Source organism: Trachemys scripta, chromosome 19 (assembly GCF_013100865.1).
Source record: "Trachemys scripta elegans isolate TJP31775 chromosome 19, CAS_Tse_1.0, whole genome shotgun sequence".
NCBI classification, from domain to species: domain Eukaryota; kingdom Metazoa; phylum Chordata; order Testudines; family Emydidae; genus Trachemys; species Trachemys scripta.
In genome coordinates, this window is record NC_048316.1 from 6,148,545 (window position 1) to 6,172,988 (window position 24,444).

General features: G+C 41.6%; 1 protein-coding gene and 1 long non-coding RNA gene across 10 annotated transcripts in view; one reads left to right on the top strand and one right to left on the bottom strand.

The window, feature by feature from the left end:
• CFAP74 (cilia and flagella associated protein 74) overlaps positions 1–24,444 on the top strand; it is a 113,731-nt gene that overhangs the window by 59,345 nt on the left and 29,942 nt on the right. For all 9 annotated transcript variants that reach the window (XM_034753236.1, XM_034753238.1, XM_034753241.1 and 6 more), the window contains 8 exons: positions 4,158–4,328; positions 5,717–5,894; positions 8,912–9,024; positions 10,964–11,086; positions 11,922–12,043; positions 14,848–14,976; positions 22,815–22,902; positions 23,896–24,069. In XM_034753236.1, the coding sequence (XP_034609127.1) occupies positions 4,158–4,328; positions 5,717–5,894; positions 8,912–9,024; positions 10,964–11,086; positions 11,922–12,043; positions 14,848–14,976; positions 22,815–22,902; positions 23,896–24,069 (1,098 nt within the window). The remainder of the gene's footprint in view (positions 1–4,157; positions 4,329–5,716; positions 5,895–8,911; positions 9,025–10,963; positions 11,087–11,921; positions 12,044–14,847; positions 14,977–22,814; positions 22,903–23,895; positions 24,070–24,444) is intronic.
• LOC117867864 overlaps positions 1–24,444 on the bottom strand; it is a 132,053-nt gene that overhangs the window by 31,318 nt on the left and 76,291 nt on the right. The gene's annotated exons all lie outside the window — the stretch shown is intronic.

Genomic DNA, 24,444 nt, shown 5'->3' on the forward strand with positions numbered 1-24,444 from the left:
AAAGCCCTCCTCACTAGGTTAGCTAGTCTGTGTCCAAATAGGGTCTTTTCCCTCCTCAAAAGATGAACGCCATCTTTGCCTAGCAGTCCTTCCTCGAATAGCATCCCGTGGTCGAGGAAGCCAAAGCCCTCCTGGTGACACCATCTTTGCAGCCAGGCATTCACCTCCATGATGCATCTGTCTCTGCCCGGGCCCCTATCTTTGACAGGAAGAATCTAAGAGAATACCACCTGCGCTCCAAACTCCTTCACCTGTACTCCCAGAGCCCTGTAGTCACTCTTGATCCGCTCAGTGTCACACCTCGCAGTATCATTTGTGCCCACGTGGATGGATTTCTGCCTAGTAGATGCATTGTTATATTTTGAGTTAAACAAGAAATGCTGTTTAAGGTCTCAGGCCCCAAACTCTACAGAGATTTATGCATGTGTTTATCTTTAAGCATGTGAGTACTCAAATTGGAGTCAGTGGGACTCTTACTACTATTTATTAATTATGTGCAATACAGAAGTGCCTAGGTCCCCTAAGCATGCACAAGGATCCCATTGCACTAGGGGCTGTACAGAAACAGAACAAACAGATTCTGCCCCCAAGGACCTTACAAGATACTCGTGCTTATAGTTAAAAATCTGTTAAAATTATAGTTAAGGCTTTATCATTTGGGTCCTCTAATTAACATGCAAAAAAAGGGTAGGTAAATGCATGGTACATGTAGCCAACACCCATTACTTTTCCTTCTCATTTTATTTTGAACATAACATTACAAAATGTATTTCATATTTTATTGGAGGTGAAAATAACTTATTGTATGAGAAGACATGCTATCTTACACACAAATGCTTGAGGGTTTCACTGAGACATTTACAAAATCACTTTAACGTATACAGCTCACCATGAGCCGTGACCTTAACTTCCAGTGGAAACCAGTTGGGAGTTATGTTTAAAATATTAAATAAAAAATATGACAGGAGAGGGGGGAAAATAGAAGTTGCGTACCTTACTTCCTTATGTTTCTTTGAAAATCTAGCCTGTGTCTCAGGGAATTTGTTCATAAGCTTAGCTTTCTATATAAACAAAAAATCATAACACATCTTTAGATCCCTCCGTCTAGTCATAATAAAACTCATAAATCATCTCTCCTTATGCAAAATATCAGCCTTTAGAGAATTTTTAAACCTGGTTTTAAATGAGGAATATACACCTATTATATTTAAGCTATGACACACAGTATTTTCACAAGAGGCACTAGTTTTTCCTTAAGTGGGGGCATTTGATTTCTCATGGGCTACTTTGAAGAATGTACTTTGGCAGAGCAACCGCTCTTTTGAAACTTCCTTATCAGATACGTGACGATATATCAGTCACAAGATTGCATCAGAGACCAAATGAGATGGGATAAACAATGTGTGCCTACAGACTGACACTAAACAAATCTAGACACTGGATGGAAATGGGTATGCAGGATGATTTTTCCAATATAGCAGTCACTAAGGAATCAGGATAGCAAATAGAAAATTTGGAGTATTACTAGTAGTCCTACTAGCAGCACAAACAGGTATAAAAAGGATTTAGACACAAGAGAGCTACCCTGGAGTAGAACTGGGCAAATTATAGATTTTTCAGTTCATTGACAAGTCTAAAAATAAATAAATAAATAAATAAATTTAAAGTTGTGTCAGATCAAACCAAAAATGAAATTTTTCAAACATTTTCCATGAATCAAAGAGTTGAAAAAAAATCATTTCAAGTTGAACAAAATGTTTCATTTTGGTTTAACATTTTTTTAAAGTTTATTTTTAAAAATAAAATTAAAGGACATTTCGAAATGAAAAATGATTTTGAACCAAAAAATGTAAACATTTCATTTTGAAAATATCAAAATGAAATGCTTTGATTTGAGGGGGATTTTTTTTTTTTAAGATTTTTTTTTCTTGACTTAAAATATTAGGCAAAAACAATGTGAATTTGCAAAATGTTTCCATGTTTTCGAATCTGCATTTTTTGCTGAAAAAACTTTCAATCAAAAAAAATTGTTTTGCTCTAGCTTGGAATTTTTATTGTTCTCTATTGCATTGCACATTGAGAGCTCAACAGACAGCAAGTTTTACTCATAGATAGATAGTGAAACAAAGCAAAAATAATCAAATACACAGAAGAGGAAAAATAAGAAAATAGAAACTGCGAAAGGAAATTCAATGTATTACTCAGGAAGTCCCCAGTCTATTAAACCACTTAAGCTGTGCTTAAATTTAAACACATGAGAAGTCATTTTGACTTCAGTAGGATTATTTGATACTTAAAGTGGAGCATGTACTTAAATGATTTACTGGGTTGAGGTCTAAAGACAATAAATATGAGTGTTGCACCTCACTCTAAGAGAGCCAGCAAACTAGGGATTTGACAGACTGTCAGAAGGAAAAACTCCTATCACCTGGGGGATCCAATCCGCTATGTTGAGCAATTTATGCATAAAGCTGTGGATTCTGCTTAGGGAATCTTGATTTGTACAAACTAAGTCCATCATTTTTCTTCAACAAAAGGTGCTTCTTCTAATCATCCCTCCCTACAAGTCAAGGTAAAAAAAGTCAACCCTTGAAATGAGCAACTTTTTGTTGATTTCCCATAGCCATGAACATAGATGCTGTCTTTATGAGTTGCCAGGGGGTGCTTGACCCCTGCTCCATCCCAGGTCCCGCCCCCACTCCATCCCTTCCCCCAAACCCCCACCCCCACCTCTTCTTGCCCCACCCCTGCCCCATTTCACTCCTTTCCCCCAAGCGCACCCCATCCTTGCCCCTCCCTCTCTCCCCAGCACCTCCTGCATGCCACTGAACAGCTGATCTGTGGTGGGCAGGAGGGGGAGGAGCTGATGGGGGGGCTGTTAGTGGGTGCAGAACACCCACTATTTTTTTCCATGGGTGCTCCAGTCCCGGAGCACCCACAAGTCGGTGCTTATGGCCATGAATACTGGTATTAAATATCACCGTACTGCCTGATTCAGAAATTCACCCCTGACTTGGCAGCAAATTACCAGTAAATAAATTGCCTAATAAATCAGCTGCTCTAATATCTATTTGCTACTAAATGTGAAATTTAGCTGCACAGCAAACCCATAAGAAAATATCCAAGTGATCGTAAAGCCTTTGAGTTGTGTATATGGATTTGAAAGAGCAGATGGCCAATTCTCTGCTATCATGGATTCAATGATTTTCCAGGCCATTACAGTTATATACATTCTCTATTTCACATTACTACAGTCCTTGTCAACCAAAGCAACTTGCCTATGTCTTTGCTTCAGTTAAGGTTGCCTCTTATAAAATGGATTTGTTTTCCATCCCTTTCAAAAGGGATAACACTTTCTATGGGAAAGGGTCAGTGGAAGTTTTAAAGAAAGATAGGGAGAGGGGAAAGTTCTGAACTACAGCAACTTTAAAATTTTACAAATTGAAGTGTATATTGTATAAAGAAACATTCTGATTGCTTTAAAAGTTTGTGGGAATTCAGCCCACTGTGGTCTGCTAGCAGATTGAAGGTTAACAAGTTTTACAAAAGAAAGACTCATTCTCTTCAGCCACTTGATGCTTGAAACAATTTCATATGCCTCTTCCATAAACTTAATTACAAGATTAATGAAAATTCCACCTCTACTAATGAGGCACTATGAGGTTAAAGCTGTTATAGCCCTAACACGCTAGAATGTGTCACAAATTGATCGTCAATCAATACAACACATTGGACGCTCTTCTTTTCGAGCATGGTACCAGCAAGATAATTCCACCTAATTGAGATATAAAAAGAACAATGGGGCCAAATTCTGCCCTGCAAACCAATGTATAAATACAGAATAACTCCCTTGATTCGATGGGAGTTACCACAGGTTTATGCAATGATGTAACTAATCACAGAATCTGGCCAACTGTTTCCAGCATCATTTAATGGAGTGAAAGGAAAGTTGTTCACTTTAATATGACTTCGTTGTTCAGATGGGTTGGCTTTTACACAAAAGACAGAAGAGTGCCCATAATTTGTGTCATTATTTGACATTGTCTTTGAAGAGGTAATAAGGACTTTAAAGTATTATGCTCAAAATGGTAGATGTTCATTTAATTGACATTACTGACTATCTAGGACAGCAGTAATTATGGTTTTTCTCCTTACAGCTGGCACTAGATAAAGAGCTCATTGACTTTGGCACTCATGTGGTAGGGGAGACAATTTCACGGACAATCATCCTAACAAACCGTGGCGCTTTGGGAACAAGATTTAAACTCCAGACATCAGCGGGTGACAATGGCACGTGCACAACAGCGAAATCTTCCCTCGAAAGAATGGTGGGTCCAAGGGCACTTCATCAGACTGATTTAGACACTCCAACCAGTAGAGCTTGTTAGATTTGAAAAACAGTTATGCAACATTGCCAACTGCAAGCATTCAAAAATAGAGTCTGGGCCTCCTAGTATATCATGGAATTAGATTAAAAATTATAAAAATTTAACAAAATAATACATTTTGGGTTTTCTGAGCTTTTCGGGTATACACAGGTCACATTTTCATGCTTTCCTCTGCAGCCACAAAGTTAGAAGCTTACTTTAAAAAAAAAAAAAAAAAAAAAAAAGAAGAAAAAAAAGAAAGCTGAGATAATTAGTTGATTCCAGGGTGGCATTTCCAGAGAAATTTTTTTTTTTCCTCTAGTGTGGTTTAAAAAAATCATATCAATCAAATCATGCTCTGTAACTGCGGTCTTGATTAACAATATTGTTATAATTAACTTTTTTTGTGGTTGTTAAGTCCCACAGTAAATTAATGGGACAATTTGAGGATATTTCATCTGATTTTTTTTTTAAATCAGCCCAATCTTTAACTTCTTTTTATATATTACAGTTTAATTGGCTCCAAGGTGTTTCAAAACTAATCTTTTTTAATTTTTAAGAAAGTGATAGACCTGTTATAAGAGAGACCGTCAAACAATGTACAATAAAACTGCTGAGCTGACTTCACCGTGGTTTTCAACTCTAATTCTATCATATTAAAGTTTTATTCATGTAAGGAAATTGACTATTGAGAAATTACACCTTCTGAATTCACAACTCCTTGTCTATATTCTCTTTCATATCCACTTTCTTTGCTACCTAAAACAAAGTTTTATCACTCTTTATTCCAATTAACAATGCCAACCCAGAACACCTTAACAAGTAATATGGATTCTATTCTGGCTATGCATCAGCAGCAGACTTGCCCAGTTTCAAATGCAGAGTTTGTATCACTGGTAACAAGTCTCACTGAAAGAGAAGTCAAGCTATGCTTGACTCAGATCCAAGGCTGAATTTTCAGCTTTGGCAGTTAAAGAAAAGCACCTGTTTACTTGTGTGTTTTAGGAAATTTGTTATGAAGTCCTTGAGAAACAATACAAAATGTCAATTTTCCTGAGTCATTTTTCTGAACACAGTCACTCAATGTTCCAGTGAATTGTGCTCACTATATCAATTCCATTTCTGAGGCGCAATAATTGCATCCTACCACCAATAAAACTGTAGTATAAAAAAGTGTGCACTTTGTATAGAACACACAGTGCATTTTCTCCACACACAATATAGAATGTAGTTAGATAATAAGGCTACTTCCTTTCGAAAGGTGGCAGATGGAATGGAGCTAGGTGCACTTAAGTTACAGCTTGATATGTTTTATGTTTTAAAATCTTTTCTATAAATCATCTAATTAGGTTAGTCCAGCTTTGGATGGCATCACCTCTGAAGAGAAAGCCAGCAGCAGTCCTGTGGAATCATCTCTGTATGAAAACAAGGAACAAGTTTCTCCTGTCAAAACTGAAGAAGTTAGGCAGACTTACATGTTGGGTGAGAGCCAGAAGACTGAAAACAACCTGGGCAGCAGCCATGTAGGTAAGACCGTGGTTTTAGAAAACTGACCTTCTGCAATTTCTGAGGCTAAACATTCTCCTAACAGTTTCATTCGTTCACGTAAGAGACTGGAGCTAAGATGCTTAGCAAACCTGCTCAATAAATGAAACAATGCCCGTTCCAGTAATAGTGTATGTTTTTGTTTGTCTGCTGTCCCAACAGAAAGGCTTCAGGCACCACACAAAAGTGACTAAAAATAATGCACTAGCACCACTGCATATACTAAAAGCAGTGGAGAATGTCCCCAACCTCACTCCTTATCAAGTACTAACCTCAGATACACACACAAAATCCAACTGGATTTTCCTGTAGAGACTACAAAATTGTTATCATTGTTCTTGTCTCATCAACTGAACACCCACCTTTCACAAGAGAGCCACATGACAAGTTTATTTTTATAACCTATAATTTTAGGAACAAAGTGACATACAGATGAACCTCCTCAGACATTTTTTCTTTCATCTTTTAATCTTTATTTTGTGCTTTATAAGATTGGGGGGAGGGGGGGGAGAGAGACTTCGCTTCTTCAATATCTGTATTAATGGATGTAAGTGTTCCCAGTCATTCTAATCATTTTACCATTCTGATCAAAAGACACTTAAAATCATATTAGGATTTCTCTTTTTTTAATTAAAATATGGATTTTGTGTTTTGAACTTAAAAGATTGAGTAACAGTTCTTTAGATTGTTTTGTTACAATTACAGTGTTCTCTCTACAACATACAATATCTGTATACTGTCTTTCAGGTGAGATCAAACATTAAGATCTTCTCTATTCTCCAGGCACATTAAAGATCCCTTGACATACTGAGCATGGATTTGCTGAGTTGGCCAAAATTACCCCTCTTCCTCTAGTTATGATGAAGTATGTGTAACCCACACACCTCCTGGGTGTGGTGTACTGTCCCATGTAGTGGCACCGAGAGAGAGAGATTAATGTGTCTACTCTACAGCCTTAACTAACAGCCATATGGCTTTTGGCTCATGCAGTAGAGGCTCATGCATTTAGCTCCAGAGGTCCCATTTTAAGGGAAGGAGGAGAATCCGGGGAACTACAGACCAGTCAGCCTAGCCTCAGTCCCTGGAAAAATCAGGGAGCAGGTCCTCAAGGAATCCATTTTGAAACACTTGGAGGAGAGGAAGATGATCAGGAACAGTTAATATGGATTCACCAAGGGCAAGTCATGCCCGACCAACCTGATTGCCTTCTACGATGAGATAACTGGCTCTGTGGATACGGGGAAAGCAGTGGACATGATATATTTTGATTTAGCAAAGCTTTTGATACGGTCTCCCATTGTATTCTTGCCAGCAAGTTAAAAAAGTATGGATTAGATGAATGGACTATAAGGTGGATACAAAGCTGGCTAGATTGTCGGATTCAGCAGGTAGTGATCATGGCTCGCTGTCTAGTTGGCAGTCGGTATCAAGTGGAGTGCCCCAGCGGTCAGCCCTGGGCCCGGTTTTGTTCAGCATCTTCATTAATGATCTGGGTGATGGGATGGATTGCACCCTCAGCAAATTCACTGATGATGCTAAGGTTGGAGGAGAGGTAGATATGCTGGAGGGTAGGGATAGGGTCCCAAGTGACCTAGACAAATTGGAGGATTGGGCCAAAAGAAATCTGATGAGGTTCAACAAGGACAAGTGCAGAGTCCTGCACTTAGGACAGAAGAATCCCATGCACTGCTACAGGCTGGGGACTGACTGGTTAAGTGGCAGTTCTACAGAAAAGGACCTGGGGATTACAGTGGAGAAGCTGGATATGAGTCAACAGCGTGCCCTTGTTGCCAAGAAGGCTAATGGCATATTGGGCTGCATTAGTAGGAGCATTGTCAGCAGATCGAGGGAAGTTATTATTCCCCTCTATTCATCACGGGTGAGGTCACATCTGGAGTGGTCCAGTTTTGGGTCCCCCACTACAGAAAGGATGTGGACAAATTGGAGAGAGTCCACTGTGGGCAACGAAAATGATTAGGGGGCTGGGGCACATGACTTACGAGGAGAGGTTGAGGGAACTGGGCTTAATTAGTCTGCAGAAGAGAAGAGTGAGGGGGGATTTGATAGCAGCCTTCAACTACCTGAAGGGGGGATCCAAAGAGGATGGAGCTAGACTGTTCTTAGTGGTGGCAGATGACAGAACAAAAAGCAATGGTCTCAAGTTGCAGTGGGGGAGGTCTAGGTTGGATATTAGGAAAAACTATTTCACTAGGAGGGTGATGAAGTAGTGGAATGGGTTACCTAGGGAGGTGGTGGAATTTCCATCCTTAGAGGTTTTTAAGGCCTGGCTTGACAAAAACCCTGGCTGAGATGATTTAGTTTGTGTTGGTCCTGCTTTGAGCAGGGGGTTGGACTAGATGACCTCTTGAGGTCTCTTCCAACCCTAATCTTCTGTGATTCTATGGTTATATCTGGGCTGATTAAGAATCAGCTAATGGTCCAAATGCAGCAGCACATCCTGCTTGCAACACAGGTCTTCCTGAAAACATCACACTGATATTCTGCTCTCTGCACTCCCTATTGGATCCCCATTGGATATAGTCCAATTCAAGCTCTCTCTGATTTGGGGCCCTTCATGGGATTGGTTCCAGCTCCCTCAGGTGGCCAGGGTCATCCCAATCACAGCTACATTTCACTAGACCAATGAAACTCACCAGGAGTGGGAGGCTCATAAGCGAGGACCGTGCTTTCACATGACTAGAGCAAACTGTGGACTATGATCTCACTCTCACAGGAGGATGAGTTAAGAATAACTACAGGTCTTGCTGCATTCTGAACATTTACAGTATGTCTTTAACAATTAAATTGTGCCTTCTTCTCTCATGATCACTCATATGAACAAAGAGAAATCATTCTCTAGATCCCCCATAAATCCCCTCCTCAAAAGCCTGAGAGAAGATATGGGCCTTGCATTATTCCCCAAAACTCAACGAACATGGGCTCTGATGCTTTTAACACAGAGTTAGTTACCCAGGCCCAACATCCGGTTTGTCTTTTAGAGCAACTTAGTCAAGATGCATTAATCACCAAGGCAGATCTAGAGGCAGAAAATGCACAAAGCCCAGTGGAACCACCGCCTGAAGAAGAACCCATTGAAATTACACTGGGCAAGGTAATGTATTTACTGAAATATGTACAGGCATTCAGCTAGTCCAATTCTTGAGTCAGGGAAACTGACCAGGAACCAAATCCTGCATTCTTTATTCAAGCAAAGCTTGCGTTGGCTTCAGAAACCCATAAGCTTTCATCATATCACATCACAGTTAGTGTGGTTGTATTTTAGGCATTTTATTTGTACAGTAGAACCTCAGAATTATGAACACCAGAGTTATGAACTGACCAGTCAACCACACCCCTCATTCGGAACCGGAAGTACGCAATCAGGCAGCAGAGATGGGGGGGAAAGCAAATACTGCAAAGTACAGTACTGTGTTAAACAAACTACTAAAAAAAATAAAGGGAAAGTTATAAAAGAAGATTTGACAAAGGAAGGAAACTTTTTCTGTGCTTGTATCATTTAAATTAAGATGGTTAAAAGCAGTATTTTTCTTATTTTTCTGCATAGTAGTTTCAGAGTTTTACTAAGTCAATGTTCAACTGTAAACTTTTGAAAGAACCACCATAACATTTTGTTCAGAGTTACGAACATTTCAGAGTTATGAACACCACCATTCTCGAGGTGTTCATAACGGAAGTTCTACTGTATTGGCACTCTGCAGTTTGACCTATCTTACACCGCCTTTTTCTGCCTAAAATGTACCATAGCCAGCTGTCAGGAAAGAGCTTACACCTATTTTATACGTGGCACCATTTCAGTCTTGGGTTCAGCTACTCTGTGTCTTCTTTGCCTTTTAAAAATGTATGTTTTATGTAAAATTAAACCAAAGCATATTGTAGTCAAACTGGGGAATTTTCATTGAATTTCATCCCCTTTCATAGATTTACCATTATTTCATGGAATTTGGAAAAATTTCCATAACTGTATGGCATGTAAAGTCTCATGCTTTCACTGAAATCAGGCCATAGTTTGCTGCTTTTATTATTATTCATTATATTGTAGTAGCACTCAAAATGCTCTAGGCCTTGCACGGGCTTAGCAAGACACAATGCCTGCCTTAAAGAGCTTGCTATCTAGAAAGATTTGGGGGGTGGGGGGGAAGGAAGGGAAATTCACCCAGAGAGAGAGGATATAGATAGATCGATAGATAGATCGATCTCTGGCCAGAGAGAAGGTTTCAGATTAGAGTGAATATGATGGCAGGAGGCTACCCAGGCTCCTCTCAACTGATGATGCATCCTATGTGAGATGGGGGAAAGACAAGCCAAGGGGCCCTTTGCAGCTGCCTCTGAATCTACTCAGAGAGAGGCTGGAAGGCCCTGACTTATCCCTGCACTCTCAGCAGTAACTGGTGTTGGCTGCTTTGGAACAGGATCTCCACATGTCCTGGGCTTTACAAAACCCATCATAGGCTGCAAGCTTCTGTTGGCTTCTGCTGTTCCCCTTGTGGAGGGGAGTAGGAAAGGTTGTTGAGCCTGCTGCTGTTGAATTCAGTGGAAGGAGAAACAGGCCCTTGAGTGGTAGCACAAAAAAGCATTGTTCATGTATCACTTATACACCAGCCCAGACAGCGGGTATTCTACCCTCCTTCCATCAGAGGAGATGGCAAAACACAACTCAGATGTCACACTTAGAGTCCATGGCTGAGCAACTTTTCTGCAAGATGCTGAGCACCCTCTGGAAATTGAAGGCACTCCGTGACTCAGATGAGGTGCTCAGTTTTTCGAAGGATCAAGCTCTTCAAGGTATTATTGATACACTTTTCTACTGTGTCCAGCATAGTGCGTTCAGTCTGACAATGGGCAGAACTCTGTAACTGTATAGATCAATATAACATATGTCTATTGATATATCAATATGTACAAAGGTCCAGTAATTCAGTACAGGCTAAGATACTACCATAATGAGCACAGCATAAGGTCCTATATAGAACAGAATAATACAGCCAGATTTTAAATGAAAGTTAGTAACACTTTTTTTGCATCATGTTTAGGTTACAGAAGGTGAAATCGGACCCTTCAGCTCAATTAAACTTCAGGTTATTTTTACCCCCTCCGTCCCTGGGGATGTACATGCAGAATTTGAGATTGCATTTGACAACCCAAACTGCAAACCAGTGAGTGTTTTTAAGTGCCAGGGTCTCATCCAACACACTGAAGAAAAGCAAGTTTGACATCCTTCTATGTGTAACAAGAACTACAAGGGGTTGGGAGGTGGGGTTGAAGCTGTGGGAGAGGTTAGAGAAAAATAAGTTTATAGTCATCCTGAGAAAGAAAAGTGAAACCGCCCATAGAATGCATGATAACTGGGACAGGTGACAACTCTAATTACCACTACAATGTATTTTAATGCTACACTTTTATTTCAGGCCACACACTGCTGTGGTATTGATCTTAGTAGTTTGGCAGAAAATCTATACTTAGCAGGAGGCTGTCTGCCCCAAACCTGGCTCTCCCCAAAATCCACAAAGCAGCAGCTCCACAAAGAGAGCTGCAGAGGAGTAGTCCAGACCCTCATGACTTTGTGGATACACTTCTTCAGAAGGAAGGAGCATTCCCGCTAGAACTGGGCTGAGTCCTTTGGTGGGGGGGTCACTGTGAGAGCAGCTTGCACTGTGCTGACCATTATATAACTGTTTATCCCACAAACAGACTGCACTACCCAGGGTTATTAAACTTGTAGTGCTAAATTTAAAAAATAAAATCCTATATTTTAAGAAAAAGTTTAAAATATTAGCCAGTATGACACATGTATGCCTTCTATAATGTTTGGACAAAAACTACTATAGTTTGTGTTTTATACTGGTAAGTGAAAGCTGCAACATTTTATAGGATATATGATTCTGCTGTTTATCAGCACAAACCTAGTTTTCCTTTATCCTGATTTGTTAGAAATTTTCAATGGCTCTGGAAAGTAGTAACCATTATTGATTTGTATATTCAAATATATAGCTACACTTTTCTGTCATTGGAGTCTCTGTTGATGTTCCTGTTTGGGTGCCCAATCCGAATGTCGATCTAAAGATCTGTATGTACGACCGGCTGTATCAAGACTGTATCATTATTCGAAGCAGGTAAGCTATCCCATAATACAGTCATGATTGGCTAATTAATAACTAAATAGGGAGATCATAAGGAACGACTTGTCTGAGAAGGGGGGAAAAAAATCAAAGCATCATACTAATAGGCAGTGAACTACACTAATATAGTGACCAGTAGTATTTTAATAATTTTTGTTTTAATAAAAGCCTCATAACACCTAATTAGGCCTTCAAAATTTTCTTGGTACTAGCTTGAATAGACTGAAAGTCTTTCTCCATTACCATCTGTTTGTTTTTCGATCATCTCCATTCAGGTAGGCACATAACCACAACCACAAATACCACTAAATGGGTCCCATATTGGCTATGTCAGCAGAGAAGCCAAGCACTCAGCAGGCATGAAGAGTGAATTACTCCATCATTTAAAGAGCTAGCCACTTCATTTCAGGATTGGTTGGTTGGTGGGGGAAACTCGCACTGCTGCTGCATGTGTTGTACCTGGATGGAAGACTTCAGTCTCTAAGGCAGACACCCAGCATCTTTTGCCAGCACTATATATTTTAGGGAGGGAAGAATGTTAAGCTTATTATTTCATTATACACAAATACATTTAGTCAGCCTGGGATAGCCTACAAAGTGCCTTGTAGTTTTCATTGTTATTCTTCCTCTGGCTTTCCCCTGTAGTTAAAATCAATGTCAAAACTAGAAGCCAGCCTCAGGCCAGTTCTGCCTCATAAGATCTACAGGGCAGCCACCAAGGAGGTTAAGCATACCTTTAAACAGATACTATAGTACCTCTGTATAGTATACACTTGGCATGATTCATGGGTCATTAATGTTCAGAGCTGTTGTGGAGCATCCTAGGCATATTTTGGGAATATCTACACTGCAAAAAAAAAAAAAAAAATCCATAGCAGCGAGTCTCAGAGCCCAGGTCAACTGACTCAGACTCACGGGGCTTGGGCTACAGGACAAAAAAAAAAAAAAAAAAAAATAGCAGTACAGACATTCTTGCTTGGGCTGGAACAAGAACCCCTCATTGGGTTTCAGAGCCTAGGCCAAAATGTCTACACTGCTCCTTTTAGCCCCATAGCCCAATCCTGAGTCAGTTGATCCAAGCTGTGAGACTCTCTGCCATGGGTTTTGATTTTTTTGGTGGTGTAGATATAGCCTTTGTTTCCTAGATACTTTACATACCTAGCATGACATCTTGTGGCTAAGGCAGTGGCCTGGAACTTGGGAGACCTTCGCTCTAGTCACAGCTCTCCAACAGACTTCCTGTGTGATGTTGGGCAAGTCTTTTTTTGCTTTAGTTCCCCATCTGTATAATGGGGATAATAAAACTTTCCCCAACTCACACAAATGTACATTCATGAATGATTGGAAGATGCTCAGATGCTGTGGTGCTAGGTCCCATATAAATACATAAATGGACCAAATCCTTATTTCAGAGGATGCTGAATTTTTGTCCAGGTACTTATATGGCCCTCACCACTGTAATAGCTGCGCATTGTCCCATGGTGTCAGAACATACTGCAGTGTAAAGATAGTGCTGCAGACTGTTAGTTTCCTAGAGATCTGTGCAGTGACTCTTACCTTTAGAGAATGGTTATGTGAGCTACTCTGTTAATTGACTTCCATGTGCTGGGTTTTTTTTTGTCTAATGCAGTTATTGGCTGCTAGATGCTGAGTGTTCCTATTTTAACAATCCCCATATTTTAGATTCTTTTTAAATGCATGCTAATAGGATTGGTGGTGGTTGTTTTTTTTAAAACACTATTTGTGTTAGAAGACGCGTATTCTAAACTTCTTACCAGAATTAGACACTGCAGAGATTCTTCACAGTTGGAAAGAAATAGTAGAGCTGTTATCTCAGAAATTCAGCTCACAAATGTGACAAGCACAAGTTATGTAAGAGATTTACTTGGTCTAAAATAACCCACTCCCAGGGACCAGATTATAAATGCAGAGGCAGAATAACTTTTGTCAGTTAAAAGTGATTAACACTCTCAGTGCAAATCCCAGGTTCTTGTTTTACGAAACTGTCAAGTAGCTTAGGCCAAAATTTGGCCAACCAAGGGGAGAAATCCTGCAAGATGTTCAGCCTTCCAATTCACGTTGAGTTTAGGGTTCTCAATACAGTGCAGCCTGTCCTCAGCATCTTGGAGGATCTTAGTGCATGAGCCTCTACTGCATGAGCTAAAAGCCAACCGGCTCTTAGCTAAGGCTGTAGAGCAGACTCATTTAATTCTCTCTCTCTAAGTGGTCTCAGTGCCACTAGATGGGACACAAGACCACACCCAGGTGGTGTGTGGATTAAACAGGCATCCAGGCTCAGGGGATTGCTCGGCTTTGACTCATGAGTTAATATTGGGGTTAATACTTGTTTACATTTGTTTGGTCCCACCCATGCCAGATTACAATGCAATGCATAGGCCCAACATTGTAGCAAGGCTGTCCCTTCACCTCTGAATGGGTTCCACCTGGAACAGAGTCCATGTGTCTCTGGAGCTGTTGATTCAGGAAGGAAAAATGTGTGATAAGTACAAACTGCTTTTATTCTGCAACATTTTGGCTTTGAAGCAGGGTGAACTCAAATATAGAAACCCAGATTTGGAAGCATTGTAGCCTGATAGATAACATAACTGTGTGATTTTGCTTTAACAATTCTATGTGCCCAGTGTACTCTCCTTCGCTTGCAAAGAAAGCTTGGAATATTTCCAAGTGCAACATACAAAACTGAGCTGCAGTGGGAAAAGAGAGCTAAAGTATTGAGTAAAGTATAGCTGTTGAGCTGGCAGCACAAACCCACTCAGGTATGTCTGATCTGTTTGCAGAGCAAAAGCCGCTCTACGCTTGAAGTTTGAAGTATGCAAAGAACTGAGTAACCACATGGAGCTTCTTCCGAAAACAGGTTACATTCAAGCCCAGTCATCCTTCAGTGTCCAGCTAAAGTTCCTGCCCAGGTGAATGAATGGTATTAATCACCTCTCTGTTTAGTATTTAAGATATTAATTTAGAGAGTCTGTCTGCGAAAAGTCAGAGCAGGCTATTTTTTTCCTCTTACACCCACAGACTGCAATGGCTGGACTTCACACTATTGATTTCAGTGCGATTGCATAGCTATACTGAACTTGGCCCTTTCAAGCACTCTCCCCGTTCTCTCCTCCTCCTCCTCCTCTATTCTTCTGAGATGTCAAAGTCTAAGGAGGAAATTGACTTGGATCACATTCCTACATGGTAATACTTTCCCTGTGGTGACAGCAACAGTGTGAAAATCTTAGCAGTTGCAGTCCTAGTAGGTTACTTCTGTCATGGTGGGGGAAGCTACTCTTTCAGAACAGTGAGACACATCAATGTCACATGGTTGAAAAGGTATTTCTCTGTCTCATGGGTGTGCTTTCTAGTCAAAGATCACTAATTAGTTAACCCCTGAACAAGTGGCTACAGAGTAAATGCAGAATAGCCAAACCTGCTGCTGCATACCCACTCTATCCCCAGGGAGGTTATAAAGGTTTTCATCTCTCATTTTGCGATTCTTTTCTAAATTTAAAATACCACCTTCTAGTCTCAAAAATGTCAAAAGCCTTATCCCAGCATGATTCTCTGCCACCATTTCACAAGAAGGCTATGTATATAAACAGAAGAGAACAGCTACATAAATCAAGAGATCCATTTGGCTATTTAGATGACATGGTCTTTTACTGACCATGCTCTGACTATGGCTATAATCACTTTTTAAAACAGAATTTAGGGAGTCATTTCCTGTTCAAGTGTAAATTGATTAGTTAGGTTCTGATTCTGCTGTCACATCCCTTTGAATCTGTTGTAAAACCAGTTGCATCATGAAATTACTCCAGATTTACAGCAGTGATAGTGAGAGCAGAATCAGACGTCTAAGTCTGATTTCCATTGGTGCTGAGCATCTGCCTTTCCCACTGACTATATCTGGAGTTGTGAGGTAAAAATTCTAGTCTCATTGATTTCAGTAGGGTCAGATTTTCACCCATTTGCCCTCAGCCTCTCCAAAAATTAGACCCTCAGCTCTAAAATGAGACGCCAAAGCTTTTATCAGCATAATTTTCAAAGAAAACAAACGTTACAATTCTTCCTACATATCCAATTCTATCCCATTACAACAGTTATCACTATTATGACAGTTTCCAGTTCCTAAACGTCAGATCCTGTGAAGCACTATTACATTTGCTGAATGGATAGAAGCACAACATGGATTAAAAATGTTAATCTGCATTTGAAAAATGGGAAAGCTTAAAAAAAAAGATTTGATGAGATTAAGGTGGTTCTGACTCATGGAATAAGTACCAGGCTGCTTCAGTCCTTTCAAACTGATCTGTATGGTACAGCATGGGAGATGGGGAATTTTTATGGTACAAGCTTGATGTATAATGCTGAGCTAATGACATTTGTGCAAATACGTCATTGGTTCAGCACTACAAACTCAGTCTCCTCAAAAGAAGGAATAGACTTTTTTTAAATTAAGCCTTAAATGTGTCGAGCAGGAATGATAAGTGTGCAGACAGAAGGGCTGATAGGACTTGGGGAGCTCTCAGTCTTCAGTGCACATCCCAATACTTAGTCATAGCACACGTACTGTAACTGTACTCCTGCTTGTGACAAAGTCATGATTTCAGCCTATTTAAAAGCGAGATTTCTCATTTACCAACTGCCAGAATTCCCCAAGTATTCTGCTTCTTGGTTTCTTGGAAGGTGGAACACATTCCATGGACACTGGCAGCCTAATGTCTACACTGTAAAAAAACAAAACAAAAACATGGCAGTGGGTCTATAGACTCAGGGTTGCGCTACAGCGCTAAAAATAGCAGCATAGACATTCTTGCTGGGGCTGGGGCTGGTGCTTGGGCTCTGAAATCTGGTGAGGGGAGTGGGTCTCAGAGCCTGAGCTCCAACCCAAACAGGAACATATACGCTGCTGGTTTTAGCACCATAGCATGAGCCCTGTGTGGCCCAGTCTGTAGACCAAGACTCAGATTTGCTGCCATGGGGTTTGGTTGGTTGGGTTTTTTGGCCATGTAGATGTATCCTCAGAGCCCAAGCAGGAATGTCTACACTGCTATTTTTAGCACCATAGCACAACCAAGTGTGTAGACCTAAGTTCTGAGACTTGCTGCCATGTTTGTTTTGGTTTTTTTTGCAGTGTAGACATACCTTTGTGACTTGGCCTGGTGAGAGCTTGCAGACCACCTTGCAGACCACCTTGCATAAAAAGTAAAACAAAACGATGTATTGCAGGAATGTTAGAAACAATACATGTATTTTAAAGTCACTCCATATTAATAAAAAGGTAAATATCATCAAGCATACCGCACTCCACTAGAAACAGATCTCATGAGGTTGCCTCTTCAACAGTTTGAAGTGGCTGCCTTTACTTAACATTGTAAAGTTAAAGGGACACGGACACTAACTTCTCCATTAGAAGATTTCGGAACACAAAAGAAGAATATTCCAGGAATGTGTATCTATGGAAAATTAGTTTTTGCAAAAACATTTAAAATCTTCAACTCTCAATGCCAGAATATATACCTAATCTTTACAGATTGAAAAGTAAATGCCAATATAAACTAAAGGAAAATACCAACACTACATCACACTTCCGTTTATGACAAGCAATCTCATTTGCTCATTAACTAGTCTTTAAGGATACAAACAATAAATGTCATTTTTCAGTGCCTCCATAAACATATTTATAAATGACCCAAGGTTTCACAAAGATTGTGGAATAACCTCATTGGCATTGGATTAACTTTCTGTTCTTTGAGTGATTGCTCATATCGATTCTAATTAGGTGTGTGCGTGCGCCGCGTGCACAGTCATTAGAAAGTTTTCCCTTAGCACAGAGGTGAGTAAACTACGGCCTGCAGGACCCTCCTGCCCAGCCCCTGAGCTCATGGCCTGGGAGGCTAGTCCCCAGCCCCTCCCCCGCTGCCTCAGCTCACTGCGCTGCCGGCGCAATGCTCTGGGCAGCCAGGCAGCGCAGCTGCAGAGCCGTGGCCTGACCCGGTGCTCTGTGCTGCGCGGTGGCGTGGCTGGCTCCAGCCGGGCGGTGTGGCTGCCTGTCCTGGTGCTCTGGGCAGCATGGCTGTAGCGCCGCCAGCCACTGGTGCTCCAGGCAGCGTAGTAAGGGGGCGGGGAGTGGGAGGGGTTGGATAGAGGGCAGGGGAGTTTGGAGGGGTTGGATAGAGAGCATGGTGGTCAGAGAGCGGGGAAAAGGGGGGTTGCATGGGGGCAGGGGTCCTGTGGGGGTAGTCAGGAAAGGGAGGAGGGGTTGGATGGGGCAAGCGGGGGGCAGTCAGGGGTGGGGAGTCTGGGGGCAGCCAGGGGACAGGGAGCAGGGGGTGGTGGATGGTGCAGGAGTCCCGATGGGGCCGTCAGGGGACAGGGAATGGGGGGGTTGGATGGAGCAGGAGTCCCAGGGGGACCAACAGGGGGCAAGAAGTGTGTGTGGGGTCAGATAGGGGGTGGGGGCCAGACCACGCATGGCTGTTTGGGGAGACACAGCCTCCCCTAACTGGACCCCATACAATTTTGGAAACCTGATGTGGCCCTCAGGCCAAAAAGTTTGCCTGCCCCTGCCTTAGCAGCTCCTGTCGGGTCGACTGTGGAGCCCCCGGAGTGGCGCCTTCATGGCGCTAAATATATGCCCCTGCCAGCCCGGCCCCTCCTCAGTTCCTTCTTACAGTCAGTGACCGTCATTGGAACTGCGGTCACTTGTGTAGAAAGTGCTTCCCTTAGTGTTTCTTCTAGTTTGTAGTTGTAGTTTCTAGTTCACAGTTAGTTAGTGATAGTTGTATATAGTTGATAGATAAGGTTTGGTAGTGGAGTTTTTCCCCAATCCCCAACCCTTCCCTTGGGTTCGTGGCATGCCTCGGTCCCAAGGGTTTAAGCCTTGCAGAACCTGCAGCAAGCCTCTACCAACAGGCAACCCCTGCGACTCGTGCCTGAAGTGTCTGGGGGAGGCACACCAGACAGAGAGGTGCAAAATCTGCAGAGCTGTCCGCCCCAGGACAAAAAAGGAGCGAGATTTCCATCGTAAACACCTGGAAGCATTCTATCTCCCAGGTTCCCAGGACAAGTTGGCGGACCACCTCAGCAGATCCTTCCGCAATCACCAGTGGTCCATCCGCCCAGATGTCATACACTCCATCTTCCAAGGCTGGGGGTGTCCCCAGGTCGACCTGTTCGCCACCTGGAGCAACAGAAAGTGCCCAATGTTCTGCTCCTTCCAGAAACACAGCCCAGGCTCGGTCACAGACATGTTCCTCCTACCCTGGGGAGGCCACCTGTTGTATGCCTTTCCTCTGATCTCCCTTGTGCACAAGGTCCTACTCAACGTCCACAGAGACAGGGCGGAGTTAATTCTGGTGGCACCAGCGTGACCTTGCCAATATTGTTACATCACGCTCCTAGAGCAGTCAGTGGATGCCCTGGTCATGTTGCCACTCCTCCTTGACCTGGTCACTCAGGACCATGTTTGTCTTCATCACCCGAACCTCCAGTCCATCTCACAACCTCACTTCCAACCCCCCCCCCCACGGTTTTCCATAAGGACAAGGTACAACTCAGACCTCATCCGGCCTTCCTTCCAAAGTTGGTGTCACATTTTCACACCAACCAGGACATTTTTCTGCCTGTCTTCTTCCCTAAGCCTCACGCTAATGTCCGAGAACAGAGACTCCACTCACTGGATGTTCGGCGGGGGGCTAGCTTTTTACATTGAGCACATGAAGCTGTTCAGGAAGTCGAACCAGCTGTTTGTGGTGGTTGCAGACCGGATGACAGGGCTCCCAGTCTCATCTCAGAGGATCTTATCGTGGATCAAATCCTGCATCCGGACGTGCTACGAGCTAGCCAAGGTTCCAGCCCCGGCCCTTACGGCACACTCCCCAAGGGTGCAGGTGTCTTCAGCGGCGTTCCTGGCCCAGGTTCCAATACAAGAGATCTGCAGGGTGGCAACGTGGTCCTCAGTACATACGTTCACCTTATTATGCCATCATCCAGCATGCCAGGGATGATACACCATTTGGCAGAGCGGTGCTCCAGTCAGCGATTCCATAACTCTGACCCCACCGCCTAGGTAGGGTTTGAGAGTCAATTAGAATCTATATGAGCCATCACTCAAAGAAAAACAGTTATTCACCTTCTTGTAACTGTTGTTCTTCGAGATAAGTTGCTGATGTCCATTCCAATACCCATCCCCCTTCCCCTCTGTCGGAGTAGCCGGCAAGAAGGAACTGAAGAGGGGCTGAGTCAGCAGGGGCATATATTCAGTGCCATGAAGGCATCACTCCAGGGGCCTCCACAACCGACCCAACAGGAGCTGCTAAGGGAAAACTTTCCAATGACTGTGCACACGGTGCGCGCACACCTAATTGAAATGTATACAAGTAACACGTCCCAAAGAACAGTTACGAGAATGTGAGTAACCATTTTTTTTATTGGGATTTCTCCATTCTTGCTAATTTGGTTGCCTCTAGTTCTAAGCAGCTATACTTAGTGTTCTTAAAGGCAAGCATTTAAGTAAATAGGAAAAAGTAAGAGCTGAAGCTTATTTGTTTCTGTAAGCAGTGATTATTGGTGGGAGAGGACAAGCACAGGAATTATTTAATGTGCTACATGGATGTTTAACTAGGAATAACATTGTGAAAGAAAATTTAGGCTGAATATCAGGAAATCCTTCCTGACCACAAGTTCTTTTAGACAGTGCACTAGTCTCTCCAGAATAGTGGTGAATGCCCATTACTTGGGACTTTTAAGACTAGATTGGACAGAAAACTAGAGAATATATTGTTGGGAGCAATCCTGAATTGGCAAGAATAGGATCAATGAGGGAAAGGGGCACAAACTAAAGAAGGAAGACAAATGAACAGCACTATCTTTAAAGAGTAGATATGCAATTGCCGTGACGGTTAACAGGGGCCTAAACATTTCTTTGTGAAAAACGTCTTTTTGCCTCACTGTTCTGCAACCAGTGGTGTTTGTGGAGGAAACCTACCTAGAGAGCTGGTAGCAGAAATAGTATCACTTTGGAGACTTAAGAATGGGAAACTATTCACTCCAATGCTCTAAGGTCCCGGTATTATAAATAGGCACATAGATCTAAAAATAATAGAGCTTTTTTACTGACTTGGCTTGAAAGCTCTGAAATTGGGCTGTACGAGAGTGAGAAGTTTCAGCAACTGAAACCCACACATTCCCTGTTAATGACAAATCTGGTATGTAATCAGACAAACGGCTGTTGGTCTTCATGTTTGTATCACTTCTGCAGCCTGTCTTTATTTATGTCTTTCCGTTGTGTTGTGATCCCATTGATACTGACTCAGAGGGACTGGTAATTAATTAACATCAATGTCAACAGGAACAGATTGCCTAGGTTGGTTTACTCATGTACTCATGATTGCAGCCAGAATGCAGGAGGCTTAGATACTGATTACAAAGCAAGTTTTAATTCCTATTTATAGCCATAAAGATTTTGCTAGTAGAAAAATAAAAGGGCAGTTTTGGAAATACTTTACTAAAATGCCTGTAAATAAAACCCTGCTGTATAATCAGCTCCTTTAGTAATACAGGCAAAACACCCTTATGGGTCTAACTCCCATTAGCATTAATGGGAATTTCATGCACCTATCAAACTAGATCCTTTTCATGTCCAGCTTTTTAGTTCCAGCATAACATTTAAATACAAATAAAACAGTAGGAAATAGCCTGGACTGGTAAAATTTCGCTGTTCATTTGTTTGAATAAATTGCTCCCATTCCAGCAGAGCATTTACTCTTACATCCAGGCACGCTAGAAGTTTGGAGAATTTGGGGTTCTGGAACCAACCTTGGTGACTATGGCCCATGTCTGAGTGAAAGATTGGTCTTTATGCTTGTTCTAATTTTCCCCGCATTTCCTAGCTAAATGCAAACAAGGTAGTAGCCATGAAGAAAGATCATTGATACACTAAACCTTTTCTGTTGTGTTTTGTCACATGTTTCAAACAGACATTAACCAGATTATTATGGTCTTTTCAACAGTTTGAAATATTTAACAATAATTTTTATTAGAACAATATTGAATTAATTGGGAGCTGATGGGTGTTCCTTACTTTTGAAAATCAGGCCTCTCAAATGTCTAAATATGAACTTAAAGCTGGGAGTTTCAAAGGGGCCTCTGGAGATGGGGATGGCATTTTCAAAAGCACCTAATGTTCCTTACGAGGACAAGTTCCATTGAGTAATAATGCCCATAGGCTCCTAATCTGGGATTTTTAAAAGGAGCTTGTCTTTGGAAAATTGGGCCTTAGTCAGATCTATTAATACGAACACCACATTGCTAATTATCCTCATAAAAGCTGATTTATAGCTTGGACAGCGCCTACCTGCATAGATGATCTTCCTATATGAAATCTAGGACAAGTCTGCTCTACCTCTGACAACTGCATTTTCTGTCTGTTGGACAGACAAATTCTCCTAGGTTATCATATTTTTTGGTTGGAAGCTCCCTCCATGCTCTTCCCCAGCATCAGCATATTCAAATTCATACAAAGACTTTAATTTAGGCCCCAATCCAGTGAAGCATGTAAGCACCTGAGTGGTCTATTTGAATTCAAGTGCTTTGCTGGATTAGAGTGTTGATGAAAATACCTTTTGGATCTTAACTAAACTCAGTTGTCTTAGACTTGTACTTGATTCAAAATATAGGCACTGAAGACCCAATTATTCCTCCTTAGCTAGAGAACATTTAGGTTGTCCTTAAGAAAAAAAAATGCATTTTTCTATTTCAGGCACTCTCTCCCAGAAGATGCAGGAAAATATTTTGACACAGAAACCAGGGTTCTGGAAGTTCCAATGACAATAATGATTGCTGATAAGGTTAGTGCTATTGTGTATTGCAAGTAGTAGTAGAAGATTTAAATTTTAACAGGAGCTCCACAGTCCAAGCAGCCTCGAATTACAAAGAGTGTGGAAATCACAATAATTCTGTGCTGCTTCAGGGCCAGATTCTGACACTTTATAGACAGTGAGCCACTCAGTGAGCCATCCTTTTGAAATCAAATCAGTAGGACAACTGATGAAGTATTAATCCTTCCTTTCACTGATGATTCTAATTGAAAAATCAACTCAACCGGGCTACTCATGGAGTCAACTACTCCTCCAAATGAGTAAGGGTGGCAGAATCTAGTCCTCATTGATCCAGAGCATAGCTCTAGTACTGATACTAGATACTCTTTGGGCCAAATTCACACCTGATGTCAGCAGGTGCAATTCCATTGACTTCAGTAGAGTTGCACTTGGTGATACCAAATCTCAGTTTTGAACCTTTGTATATTAGTGAAAGTCTGTGATTAAATTAATTAAAAGATGCTCAAAATGGTATAATAGATGGTGAGTTGTGTAAAGTCATTTTCTATCAAGCATCTTCAAAATGCAAACCCTAGACTTAATTCTTAATGAAGGTGCTCACTTATTCACAGACAGCTTTTAGATACCACAGCATACAGTTTTATTCTGAAAATATAAAACATTGTACAGCAAATGTACATGCATCTTAGGATTCATATTTCATAGAAATGCAGGTATGGCTACACTCCAGCATATGGGATCTGAAATACCTAGTGATTCTTTTGGCAGTTTTAGTTATAAAATAGGCACGTTTCAATTGCTTGTTGTTAAGAACCATGATAAACTCAAGTTCAAAATAAGAATGTTACTTAAATTAAATTAAGTAATTTAATTTACTGTTGAGGAATAGAATAGAATATCTTAATTCACAATGTCTTTTTGGAAATCTTTTCACTTAAATCATATACCCTAGTTCTTGCCCAATGCTGCAGTTCTTACTCAGTACTTTCAATCTTGTTTCAGACTAAGCCAATTGAATTTATTGTCCATGCAATTGTTACTACCTCTGATTTGGAAATCAGTCCAGCTGAAGTGAATTTTGGTTACTGCACTATCTATGAAGCTGTTCAGACAACCATAACTCTAACAAACAAATCCATCCTGCCACAAGAGTTTGGATTTGTTGGACTCCCTGAGGTACATGGCTGGGGTTTTTCCCCCCTTTCTCTGTTTTAAATATATTTTATTCTGTTGAAATGTTGAGTGCAAATGAAACTTGTGACTTACTGTCATGGATCTTGGACAGGGTTACTGGCCTAGTGGATAGAGGGGAAGCAGTAGACATGATCTCTTTATTTTAGTAAGACTTTTAAGACAGTTGGAGCTCCTGGTTCTTCTTCGAGTGCTTGCTCATATCCATTCCATTAGGTGTGTGCGCGCCGCGTGCACGATCGTCGGAAGATTTTCTACCCTAGCAACACCGGCGGGTCGGCTGTGGAGCCCCCTAGAGTGGCGCCTTCATGGCGCTGAATATATACCCCAGCCGACCCGGCGCCCCCTCAGTTCCTTCTT